Here is a 13981-nt window from a genome sequence, read left to right as displayed (position 1 = left end):
TGTCTTTTTCCAAACTACACTTCCTTCCTGGGAATTCTGATATACTCTCATCCTCTCTGGCCCTCTGTGAGCCATAGCTAAAGAATTACTTCTCCAAAATGAGACAATTTCCAAAAATCAATCTGCTAGATAGTTGATTTGCAAAATTGATTTGGGATTCTCAAAGCTTTACTACAGCAATGATATAAGCAATCAACAGGCTTTCCTGTAAGCGCAGTCTTTCTATCTTGAATTATGCCCTGCCCTAGCCCTGGCTACAGTCAAGATAAAACCTTAAACTGGCTCTAGGAGAGCTCGTATCAACTGTCTGACTACTAAAGGTGGAGGCAGGGATAAGGAAAGAAACAAAAATTTGAGAAAACTCTTATGATATCAATAAACTGGCTGTTCTGTGATTTGACTTCTGGTAAACTGATCTGTACTGAAGAATCCTTGGTTTAATCTATTAGCTAAACTTTGGATAAATTTGTATAAAGCAACTGAGACGGCTGACTTCAAAGCAGGTCAACTGAGGAACTAGAGAAAAATTGTAATGACTGATAAACTTTCAATCTATATATTATAATAAACTGTTATGAACAAAAAGCCGATGAGAATAAGAGGACCATGAAATACCTGAAATACTATATAAAAGTTGTTCATTCTCACAGGAGTTCAAGTAAGAGGCAAATATTAATAATAACAATGAGATAACTTTTTATGTATCAGATGCCAGTGAAACCCAGTGTTGGCAGGGTGGTGTCAAAAATTCTGGTTAGAACTACAAACTGTGTCCTTTCTAGAGAAAACTTGGCCAACTCTTTCCAAATTTAAAGTGTGCATACTGTCTTAATAATTACCTTTAGAACTCCACCTTATAAAAACACACAAATGCAAAAGGAGAGATGCATAAGACTATACCTGAAGTATTTACATGTAATGGGGTGGGGAGGGGGGGGTTGCGGAATAGAGACTTCCAAAATACTCCTGACTACAGGAACTGTGGAAAAACAAACAAACAGACCCCCGATGTCTATTCATCTATAGAATGCCACACAGGTGTTAAAAATTAAGGCGATGTATTTATATGTGTGTGTTAGTCACATAGTTGTGTTCGACTCTCCGTGACCCCACGGACTGAAGCCCGCCAGGCTCCTCTGTCCACGGAATTCTCCAGACAAGAACACTGGAGTGGGCTGCCATTTCCTTCTCCAATGCGAATTTTAGTAGTAGTAGTTTAGTCGCTAAGTCGTGTCCAACTCTTGTGACCCCACAGACTGTAGCCTGTCAGGTTCTTCTGTCTATGGGATTCTACAGGCAAGAATACTGGAGTGGGTGGGCTGCCATTTCCTTCTCCAGTGTATTTATATAGGGGATGGCTGAAACAGCTGGGTAAAAAGGTCAAGTTGTGTAACATGTTTAGTGTTATCTCACTTAAAGAAAAAAGTACAATTCTTTCTATATAGGTTAAGACAAATACAAATCAAACCATTTATAGCACCTACTTATTCTCATACGTCTAGAAGCTGGTGTTCACTTTTTTACTTCATACACTTTTGTACTATTTATATGTACACACACAGAGTGGACACAATTAAGGGCAAAGGTAACACTTCAATTTTGTGAAGAAAGAATGGTCTTTTCAATAAATGGTGCTAGTCAACTGGATGTCACATTGAAGATAATGAATCTTGACCCATATCTTATGTTATTTGTAAAAACAAATTTGAGACAGATTATAGGACTAAATTTGTAGAAAATATAGGAGAGTATCTTGATGACCTAGAGGTAGGCAAAGTTTTCACAAACAAGATACAAAAAACTCTAAGCAAAAAGGAAAAATAAGAATTAAAATTAAGAATTTCTGTTCATCAAAAAAAATCACCATTAAGATGGTGAAAAAGCAATCACAGAGAAGGTACTGGCAATACACATATTGGCCAAAAGACTCATATAATAAATATATATAAAAATACCTACAAATAAATGAGAAAAAGGCAAATAAAGCAACAGAAAAACGAACTAAAGGCTTGAATAGGCACTTCAAAAGTCAACAAGGAAAAAACAAAAGTCAACAAGGAAATGGTCTATGTATGAAATGGTGCTCCATTTCACTAGTCATTAGGGAAATGAAAATTAAAACCATACTGTGATACCTCTGATGCTCATCAGACTAGCTAACTTGAAAAAGAAAGGAAAACACCAAGCATTGGTGCAAATGTGGAATAACTTGAACTCTTACCTATACTGCACGTGGGACAGTGAAAAGGTACCATCATTTTGGAAAACTGTTTGAAAGTATCTACAAGGCAAAATATAAAAACATCCAGAATTTCCACTCCTAGGTATATATCCACTATAGGAAAGCATAAATATGCTCATCAAAAGGCACGTACAAGAGTTTGGTGAACATATGCATGCTATCTGAAAGAGTCAAAAACTAAAAATACACGAATGTCCATTAATCACAGACAGGTTAAATACATTTTAATTTAGTCACACTGTGTAATACTATACAGCGATGAGAATGTGTCAACTACAGTTAACTATAACAGGTATTTCAAAAACAAAATAAAGAAGAAGATAGAAACAAAAAATATATATAATTCTAATTTTTATAATTCAAAAACAGGTAAAACTAATACATGGTATTTTCAAGACAGAATAGAGGCTGCCTTAAGGAGTCGGGTGGTGACTAGAAAGGGGCTCTTCGATGCTGGTAACCTTGAGTGAGGTGCTGAGTACACAGTCATATTCACTTGGTGAAAACTCATTGAGTCTTATGACAAGTGCACTTTTCAGTATTTGTGTTCTACTTCAATCAAAGGTTTATTTTTCAAAAATGAGAGACAATACCAAAGAATGAGTGAAAACCACATTAACTCTCATTAATAAAAAAAAATACATGAATATTTAACTAAGGCACTCTTATGACCGATTAAATAAAGTCTGTAAACAAGTATTTACTGAGCCTCTGCTATGTGCCAAGGAATATGTTAGTACTGATACAAGACAGACTGTTAATGCCTCAGCCTCATGGAGCTACAGTTGGAAGGAAGGAAGCAAAGAAAGAAAGTCCAAAATGTGAAGAAGACTAATAATTCATTTTTCACAGCAGCATAAACTGATAGGATTCTTTTGATAAGAAATTTGGTACTATATATCATGATCTTTAAAAAATCCATCTACTGGATTAATTACTAAAAATTAGGATGCAAAACATGTATCAGTATGATGACTAGCATGTAAAAAAGTTATGAAGGGAAAAAAATGAAAATATACATCAAAATGGACAAATCATTTTGAACTCACCATTTTCTAAAGATTTTTAGTGATGTCATTGTGAAAAATGAATCAACCATAATTTGCCATCCAATAACAAACTGCATTTTATATAGAAAAAGGCATTTTTCTGTATCCTTCTGAGTTTTTTTTTAAGTAAGTATATTTTCAAAGAAAGTCTAATGAAAAAGTCAATTCTGTTTAAAAATAAGCCAAGAGATCTTTTTCTTTACAACAACCTGAGTGTCATCCCTGCATAGTTAAGAGAAACATTTTGTGAGAGTTGAAATCCCACAAAGTAAATACCCGACATAGGATTTTTCTTTAAGATGATTTTAAAATAAGTGTCCACATTCTCTTAGAGATTTGTTTGGTCATAAAATTCCTAGAGGCAGATAGACACAGAAAGGAAAGGCTTTTCAACAAACTCACTCTAATACCATTTTCTCATAAGTTTACCATTAAAGCTCCATTACAAAATCATAGATTCATTCACTTGAAAAGAAAAAAAAAGGACCTCTCAATAAAATGAAACCAGGGGACTTCCCTGGCAGTCCAGTAGTTAAGACTCCATACTTCCACTGCAAGGGGTGGGGGGAGTGGTAGTGGTAAGGGGGCCACAGGTTCCATTCCTCGCCAGGGAACTAGGATCCCATATTCTATGTGGCACAGCCAAAAAAACAAAATAAAAAAATAAAGGCAAAAAGAAATAAAATATGCAGATATACAAAAGAAAATGTTTTGAATGCATTTTCCAAACAAACATTAACAACAATACTAAAAATATGATTAATGCTATGTTAAAATAAGCCACTGTGACTGAGTGGACTGAGGAGAGGGTATCAAGGACAAAAGCTGGAGGAAAATCTACACTAGAATGAATAGTGAGATAAAGGCCACAAAGGACGAATCAGAGAGCCAGAAGGTGAGTAAGGAGCGCGCAGCAGGCAGAACACACCAAAAGCCCAGGTATCACATCAGGGAGGAGATGCAACTGAAGCGTGTCCACTGGATTTGGTCTGACAGCAGCAGCTACAGCGGGGTGAGGACATGTAAGAGGCAGTGGGAGGCCACAGCAAAGCCAGGCTGTGAACAGCCCAGAATCCAGCAGGCTCCTGGGGACTCTGAGGCGTGGGGGAGCCAAGAGCTCCCCCATGTTCACGAGGAGGAGAGCATGAACATGAGGCTGAACTCGTGAACTGCTGGTACGTAAATGTGGGCAGAAAGCTGACACGCTGAAAAGCTCCCCAGCTGAAATGATAAACCACAGATTTATTGCAGCAGTCTTTTTTTTTTTTCTCCTGTATCACCGAGAGGCCCAATATCAGAGAAGAAACGGCAAATGGTTGAACTGACATTTCCGCAGAAGGTGGTGGTTATTAGTACAAGGGGCTGAGGCCACTAGAGCTGAGAGAGAGAAGTCAGAGGATAGGACTGAAGCAGGAAAGCGAAGAAAGGTGGCTGCACACATTGAGAAAAAAGAAGATTCAAGCAGAAGCAAAGGGAATAAGGAAATGAGAAACTGGAAATATAAGTGGATGTCACCGGGGAGTGAGACACAAGAATCAGATTCCAGGGAAGAATTCACTTAGGATGGTGAAGACTTTACAAACAAAAAGGCATCCAAATATCTCATTAAAAGCCCAACCATTAAAAAAAAAAAAAATACTAAATACAATGCCATATCTCACAGCTAGCCTCTTGACAAAAATTTTAAAAACAGTTAAAATATTGCTTTAAAAAACACAGCAGTCATATATTTACTTATATATATGTTTAATTTCATGAGAATAAATTGTTCTTCAGTATAAAATGAATAAACGTATATGTCAAAAAAGAAAAAAGTTTCCACAATACCACTATCTTACGACAACTATTACTGCAGTTATTTTTAGCATAGTTATAATCATATTGTTTTTTAAATTTCATAAATCGTTTTCTAATTAACTATATGCATTTTTTAAAGCCACACACATTTTTCCATTTTAATTTTAATACTTGCATGATATTTTATCAAGTAGATTCTCAAAAGTTTGAAACCAATTCTCCTACTGCTTATCTAATTTGGGGCTATCATAAATTATGCAGGGGTATAAATCAGCATGTATAATGTCACATTTTCATGCCTCACCTGAGAAGTAGATAATTAAGTGTCTGAGGTGGGAAAGTTGTCCCTAAAGATTGAAAGGAGAATAGCTTATTTTCAGAAGTCCTATCTCACCAGGTCACTGACAAGCCAAAAGATTTACCTGGAAGAAATCTTACAAAACGTGGCATGAAATGAAATCTTGGACAGCAGGGAGGACTGTCTTCAAACAAAGGACCTAAAGCAAACAAGTGAAAAGGAAAGAAAAAATAAATAAAACTGCCTTGAGAAACAAACACTGAAACTTAATTCCCGAGATTTATGATAACTAAAAAAAAAACACCAACACCAACAGAAGTAGGGACATAACAAACACTGCCCCCACTTCAACTCAATAGCTAAACCAATCGTGGTAACTGCCACAAACATCCCATGAAGACTGCAGTGAGGAGACCCCCCCAAAGAAACGGAAGCATGAAAGCCCCAAGGATATATACAGTATATGGCATATACAGTAAAACTAGTTTTAGAAGTTCAAAGATACAAAGATTTTTGTTATAATTGAACTATTGCATGATATAATATACTTGTGTTTTCACTGTGTCCCATTTTAATCAATACAACTGGGGAAAAAAACAGAAATACCATTCAAAATTTGGTTTGAAAAGCCGTTCATCAACACACTGTTTTAAAAATAAATAAATAAATGTCTGATGGAATAGAGGCATTTACAAAAGTGAATTATTATCCAAGAACCAATTATCAAGTTTTGAACTGATGTAGCATACAGTGTGTGTGTGTTTTAAGAGTTAACTAAAGTTCTGTTTTAATGAACTGTCATTTTGGAAGAACTTTATTACAGTAAAGTCCAACAGACTTAAGATATTAACTAATGAGATTTCCCCAATGCAGATAAATCAAGGTAGTTACTCAACATAACTGATACCATCTTCCTAGGTACCAGTTATTTAACAATTAATGGTAATCCTCCATAATGGACATGGTCCATCTGTAGTTAAATGAGACCCATAACAACTCATTTATGTCAAATGATAAGAAGCATGTCTATGAATAATAAACTTTTCCCTGCAGTTCAAAAGTGAGAGGAATTTCAACTATGTACTCCCACTTTTTTATGAGTTTTCACATAAACCACAACATTCTCCCACAAGCACTACACTTTTCTTTAAATCCTATTTACCTTTGAGATTCCAGTCATACAATTCCAAAATATCTCTGAATAGGAATAATGAAAAGAGTTCAAGTCCTTTCACACAAAAATTCTGAAAAATAAACCAGAAACCCAAATTACTGTAGTACTACAACTATATATTAACTGATGCTTCAGCTTGTTTTAGTCAAGTGTTTTAAAAAGTGTCTACTGCAACTGTACTAAAACAGTTTAATTTCCTAAAAAACTTGGCCACTGTCCTATAGTAGCTCAGTGTCTTAAAACATTAATGAAGTAAGCAATAATGTCATTAGAATTCCTAAGAAGATGTGGGCTTGGCCCTTCTCAATGTACAAATAAAGTGATGTGAAATTTAAAAATCTAAGTCTCTTTTATGTCATATTTTTCTAACCCAATTATAAAACATAACAGAATCTCTTAGGGACTTTCTGTTAATTCAAATTACACAGTGAACAGCCAGCTCTGATAGATTTGTCCCCAGCACCACTCCCCCCCACCTCTGCTCACCTCCACCCCTCAAACACACCCACAATCACTATTGCCAAGTTAACATACATTAGAGGTCTCCGTGCCCAAAAAGTTCCAGCTCTTAATGAAGGCAAATAAAGGGCTACGAAAAACCACAGAACTTTGTACCAAAATTTCTGCTGTAAACAAGCTTAACAGATGATATATCTGCAAGTGAGACTTGTCTCATAATTCTTCCTCCTACTTGTTTTGCTTGGGGTTCATAAATCACCCTGCGTGAGATCACACCAGAAGTCATCAACTTTTACAATAGCAAATGAAGGCTTATGACCTTAAAAATCAAAAGGAAGCCAAGAAGCCCTTCCGAGCTGAAGAATGAAGGGGCGGCCCTTTCTCCTTAATTCTTTTTGAAAGACAGGTAGAATTAACAGGACTTGCTCAGAATGAAACAGGTGCAAACTAAGCACACGTGTCATGCTCATCGATCCCTGTGCTGCCCTGGACAGAGCCGCACTGTTAAACAAGGTTTGCAAGAGGGGCCGGGGGCTCAGGAGATCGACCCCGACTCCAACACAGCGTTAAGTGCGCAAGCTTGTTTGCTGTCTAGTTGTTATTTCTTAGTGTGATGTGTTGACACCACTGAAGTCAAGATCAGGCAATGAATCATTCTGAGATTCACATTAATCTTGCTTTGGAATTTTAAACCTCTTGCATATATTTAGATAAATCTGCTGCTGAGCATCCGCAGCGAAAAACAATTAGGAAAAATATGTAAATATATGGGAAGAAAAATGAACCAAGCATTGATCTTGTCACTGGAGATAATGAATAAGATTATTCTAACAGCTATCAGATTCACTTTCACTTTTCTAATTTCCTCTCTGATAACGACCAGTAACCAAAAGCTGTCCCTTGCCCAAAACAAACTAGAAACAGATGTAAAGTTACCATCACGTAACTTTCAGTAGCTGCCACAGGAGGAGAAACGGGTTCAAAAATAGGTCAAAAAGTTGGAAAATGACCTGAATTTTAACCTCGTTCCTAAAGCTACATCTGACTACAGTTACGTCTGACTGGTCTTTTTCAACAGTGAACACAATACTTTAAGAGTATCCTTATGGCAAAAAGCCAGAGCTGGTCAAGTTCAGTGCTTTAAAGATATATAACTATGGAATAAACAAAAGAGCAAACTGCATCAAGCTGTTAAAGAATCTTCTCTCTTACCTCAGGCATCATCTCTTCGATGAAATGAATCGTGTAGTCTATGTTGAATCTAATTACTTTACACAGTGGAATCTGTAATAATAAGAAGGAGAGGGTCAGTTTCAAAATGCCTTCCTGTGCTCACCACTGCACACGTGTTGGCTACCTGACCCAGAAGGCCATGAACCAAATTAGAAAGTTTCACCTTAATCTAAGCTGCTAACAATACAGCACATGAAGCTTGACCACAACTGCTGGATTTTAATGCAAGAACCCAGCTGACCTGGTCTCTACAGGAAACCTGCATAATGTTGGTGTTTAATTAACTGTATTAGCAGCAGCAACACAAACATGACAAGAACTCATTAAATCCAAATATATTGCCTCTAAAGAATTAATAAAACCACAAATACTTCTTTCTCTCAGGTTTTTAAAACCTTTCAGAATCTTCAGCTCTTCAGGCAGATCCGGGATAGCGGGCTGACAATTCATCAGTTACAGATTCATAAGTCACTGAAGTACACACAACTCATGCTGCCTTTCTGGCTCTGGAGGAAAAGCAATCATGGCAATAAAAATAATAATAGCTAACATTTACTAGCTAGGTAGGCCCTGTTCTACTGTTTCATATACTGTCACTCATGTAGCCATCCTGTGAGATAGGTACAATTATTCTCCCTAATGTACGGTGGAAGAAACAAAAAACAGAAGATCAGATACTTTGCCTAAGGTAATACGTGTTAAGTGCCTTAGTCACTCTGTCATGTCCGACTCTTTGCGACCCTATGGACCATAGCCCACCAGGCTCCTCTGTCCACAGGCTTCTCCAGGCGAGAGTACTGGAGTGGGTTGCCATGTCCTCCTCCAGGGGATCTTCCTGACCCAGGGATCAAACATGTGTCTCTTACATCTCCTGTATTGGCAGGTCGGTTCTTTACCACTAGTGCCACCTGATAATAGGGATCTGGTGAATTAGAAACCCTTGCTCCAGACCCCAGTTCTATGCCACTAGGGTATCCATCCCTCATTACCTGTCCTAATAATATCTGTCCTAATACTCAGGGTATGTGTGAAGATGAAAGAAAGCTCAGATGAAATAAATCCACATTTTACCAATGTATCATCAGATACCAGCCTAGTGCCCAGATTTAAGAGGTTTTCTCTAGGCATATTTTTGAATGAATGGAGGACTGAGAAAGGGAGGGGTGTGAGGTTAGAGCAGTGGTTTGGCTGAGTAGCTGGGGAAACTAATAGACTCAGAAGCCCTAGAGATGTGTTAAGCAGGCTTTTCTGGCCACTCGATCTGTCCATAAGACGATTTTATATAAATGTCACCGTTTTTACAAACCACAGTAATTAGAAACAAATTTTAATTCCACTAGCAAAAGGAATGGTAAGAAAAACAGTCTTACAATGCCATCTACTGGAAATCTTTTTCTCAGAAATGAAGTTTAGCTCTTAGGTGGTTTTTTTTTTTTTTTTTTGAAGGATAGTGGCTAATTTAAGTGAAATTCATAATTAACTTTAATAAGAGATCCATTTTCAACTTTCTCGTTGGTAATGGGTTCTAAACCAGCTGAAGCGACATGCTAAGGCCACTATCATTTTTAAGTTCTTTCTTCCTACAAGCATTTAAAAATATTTGAGCATAGTTTATGAATAATTTGTGCAATTGTTCATAGTTTTAAAATACATTACTAACAACCAATACAGTCGTAGATACTCTAAAATAGGCCACACCTTCTGTCTTTTAAAAAGGCGGGGATCTGAGAGAAAAGCATGTAAACAAGAATAAATAGAGTATGATACAGGGCCATTAAAAAAACAAACAAAATATTGAATAGTATAAAGTACAAAATAATCAAAGAGGAGGTAACATTTGAGTTGAGTCTTCAAAGATGAGAAGGAATTATCCAGATCATCCAGAAAATTAATTGGGAAAGAAAAAGGTATTTGTTTATTCTTTTAAATTAATTTTTACTGGAGTATAGTTGTTTTATAATGTTGTGTTAGTTTCTACTGTACAGCAAAGCCAATCAGTCACAGATACACATGTATCTCCTCCCTTTTTTATTTCCTTCCCATCCAGGTCGCCACAGTGCATTAAGGAACAGGAATTTAGTTTCCAGCAAGTCAGAGAAAAAGGAGCTGGGGCCAAAACAGGTCATTTAGCTCTTCAGGAGTGAAATGCATGGAGACAGAGACACAAGGAAATGCTAAAAAGTATGAACTATATTCTGCAGATCTTATAAACTAGGTTAAGGATTCAGAGCTTCTTGGCAACAAGAAGTCATTCAAGTGCTTTAAGTGAGAGACCAACACAGTTTCACATGGATGGGTTGCTGTGTAAACAGGGTGGGAAGGGCGTACAGAGGAGCAAGGCAAGAGACCGGGAGTCTAATGGAACAGTCCAGGAGCTGAATGAAGAAAAGTCCAAAACAAAGGGGAAGAATGTTAGACATAGGAGATGGGACGGAAATACACAGTGACCATGCTGACCTGGAAATGAGAGAGAAGAGAGAACAGAGGATAATTTCCAGGTTTCTAGTCTAAGGGAATAGATAGGTCAGGACGATATCAATACAAGGAAATTCACAGGGTGTAACCCTAAGCCCCTTAAACTCAGTATGTAGAGAAGATGACCAGTTCAGTTTCGCCCAAGTTGAGGGTGAGGGACCCGAGGGGACATCAAGTTGGGTGTGTCCAATGCGCAATCTGAAATGTGAGTGTGAAGGACAGAGCCGTGTGTCACAGCTATAAATATTAATGTCAGAACATGCATGAGAGGAAAAAACATGGGTGACATTGCATGACGTGGGGAGCGCATTCAGGAGAGAAAAGGACCAGCCCTTGGGAAGAGTCAAGAGGCAGAGAAAGGGCAGAAGTGTAAACTTCACTCCTTCTGCTCTGTGCAACAGTAGCTCTGCTGATGATTAATGCAACTATAGTCCCTTCCTCAATGACTTCAACTAAAATCATTTTGGGGGACTCCTTCTTTAACCTCTCCTCTTACACATGCTGTATTTTCCTTGGGGCAGTCACCCATACCACTAGAGCCCTTCTCAGACACACAAATTTGGGAAGGCAGAGTCTCCCTTTCTATTCAAACTTTCATCTCTAAGACTCAAAGAGAGCTTGTCCTTTTCCTATATATTGGGAACTCAGTTGATCAAGAGCTCAGTTGGTCAATCAAACAATATAAACGCCCTTGATCTTTTCTTAAAACACATTTGAGTAGTGACTAACACTAACTCCCATCTCATCCTACCAGAAACAAACCAAAAAACCATCCCTAAACTTCTACATTCTAACTCTACTATTTCCAGGCACTGAATGACTACAATCCAGGACAGCAAGGCCATTGGAAATGTAAAGCCAATTAAGGCAGCGGGGAAAGGATCATGGCGTTTCTTTGTGCTTTTGAGAGCAGGATAAAATATTATGTATGTAATACACAAATCTAAATAACCATAGTTATGTTATCGAAATTCTTAAAAACACTAGGTATTATAAGTAATAACAAATGTACTATATAAATAGATAAAATTCTCCTGGAATGCTCTATAATTAGCCAACAAGGCTTTCAACCCACTTTAATTCAAGAAGACCTTAAGAGAACCTGTCAAAACTAAACTGGGTTGAGATTCTAACATTACCATCATTTACATGCCCTTCATGCTGATGTGTTCTCTCTGGCAAGAAAATGAATCAGAATAGTAAAGCAATTTAATAATTCTTTTTCTTGGGAGGCTATTTCAAATTCAAGAGGCCTTTGATGGATCTAATTCCTATGAACTCTACAACACTCAGCTTAAAACTCGATTTATTTTATCAACATCTCTAACATAAATGATGGGGCTTATCTTCTCATTACAGAGTTAAGTTCTCAAGTTCTGAGAGCTTGAATATTTATATATTTTTATATATATATATATATATATATATATATATAAATGGATAGATAGATAGATACACACACACACATATATACACTGAAGCCAGGAATTTTTCAGTCCTATCTTTTATTTTATAGCAACAGTAACAACTGCAATTAATTTCACACTAGCAAGCCTCTCAGTGCCAAAACATTGTGTTGAGAAACTTTAATAAAGCTCAAAGAATCACTCCCAGGTCACATAAGTAGCAAGAATCAGTTTTTTAAAAAAGAATTAGCAGAAAAACTCAAATGTCTGTCTGACATCTTATCCAAAATAGTAAGTGCCACTGTTTGCAGATGACATGATCCTCTACATAGAAAACCCTAAAGACTCTACCAGAAAATTACTAGAGCTAATCAATGAATATAGTAAAGTTGCAGGATATAAAATTAACACACAGAAATCCCTTGCATTCCTATATACTAACAATGAAAAAACAGAACGAGAAATTAAGGAAACAATACCATTCACCATTGCAACAAAAAGAATAAAATACTTAGGAGTATATCTACCTAAAGAAACAAAGGACCTATACATAGAAAACTATAAAACACTGATGAAAGAAATCAAAGAGGACACAAACAGATGGAGAAACATACCGTGTTCATGGATTGGAAGAATTAATATTGTCAAAATGGCTATTCTACCCAAAGCAGTCTATAGATTCAATGCAATCCCTATCAAGCTACCAACGGTATTTTTCACAGAACTAGACCAAAGAATTTCACAATTTGTATGGAAATACAAAAAACCTCAAATAGCCAAAGTAATCTTGAGAAAGAAGAATGGAGCTGGAGGAATCAACCTGCCTGACTTCAGACTCTACTACAAAGCCACAGTCATCAAGACAGTATGGTACTGGCACAAAGACAGAAATATAGATCAATGGAACAGAATAGAAAGCCCAGAGATAAATCCACAAACCTATGGACACCTTATCTTTGACAAAGGAGGCAAGGATATACAATGGAAAAAAGACAACCTCTTTAACAAGTGGTGCTGGGAAAACTGGTCAACCACTTGTCAAAGAATGAAACTAGAACACTTTCTAACACCATACACAAAAATAAACTCAAAATGGATTAAAGATCTAAATGTAAGACCAGAAACTATAAAACTCCTAGAGGAGAACATAGGCAAAACACTCTCCGACATAAATCAAAGCAAGATCCTCTATGACCCACCTCCCAGAATATTGGAAATAAAAGCAAAACTAAACAAATGGGACCTAATGAAACTTAAAAGCTTTTGCACTACAAAGGAAACTATAAGTAAGGTGAAAAGACAGCCCTCAGATTGGGAGAAAATAATAGCAAATGAAGAAACAGACAAAGGATTAATCTCAAAAATATACAAGCAACTCCTGCAGCTCAATTCCAGAAAAATAAATGACCCAATCAATAAATGGGCCAAAGAACTAAACAGACATTTCTCCAAAGAAGACATACAGATGGCTAACAAACACATGAAAAGATGCTCAACATCACTCATTATCAGAGAAATGCAAATCAAAACCACAATGAGGTACCATTACACGCCAGTCAGGATGGCTGCTATCCAAAAGTCTACAAGCAATAAATGCTGGAGAGGGTGTGGAGAAAAGGGAACCCTCTTACACTGTTGGTGGGAATGCAAACTAGTACAGCCGCTATGGAAAACAGTGTGGAGATTTCTTAAAAAACTGGAAATAGAACTGCCATATGACCCAGCAATCCCACTTCTGGGCATACACACTGAGGAAACCAGATCTGAAAGAGACACGTGCACCCCAATGTTCATCGCAGCACTGTTTATAATAGCCAGGACATGGAAGCAACCTAGATGCCCATCAGC

The 13981-nt window shown here is 37.1% G+C and overlaps 1 protein-coding gene across 6 annotated transcripts in view; it reads right to left on the bottom strand.

Moving 5' to 3' along the window:
• DROSHA (drosha ribonuclease III) overlaps positions 1-13981 on the bottom strand; it is a 122027-nt gene that overhangs the window by 68504 nt on the left and 39542 nt on the right. For all 6 annotated transcript variants that reach the window (XM_061129289.1, XM_061129286.1, XM_061129290.1 and 3 more), the window contains 3 exons: positions 8232-8303; positions 6549-6630; positions 5511-5585 (listed from right to left, as the gene is read on the bottom strand). In XM_061129289.1, coding sequence (XP_060985272.1) covers positions 5511-5585; positions 6549-6630; positions 8232-8303 — 229 coding nt within the window. The remainder of the gene's footprint in view (positions 1-5510; positions 5586-6548; positions 6631-8231; positions 8304-13981) is intronic.

This window comes from Dama dama, chromosome 25 (genome assembly GCF_033118175.1).
Source record: "Dama dama isolate Ldn47 chromosome 25, ASM3311817v1, whole genome shotgun sequence".
NCBI lineage: Eukaryota > Metazoa > Chordata > Mammalia > Artiodactyla > Cervidae > Dama > Dama dama.
The sequence above is the reverse complement of the archived record's forward strand: the minus strand, read 5'-3'. Positions and strand labels throughout refer to the sequence as shown.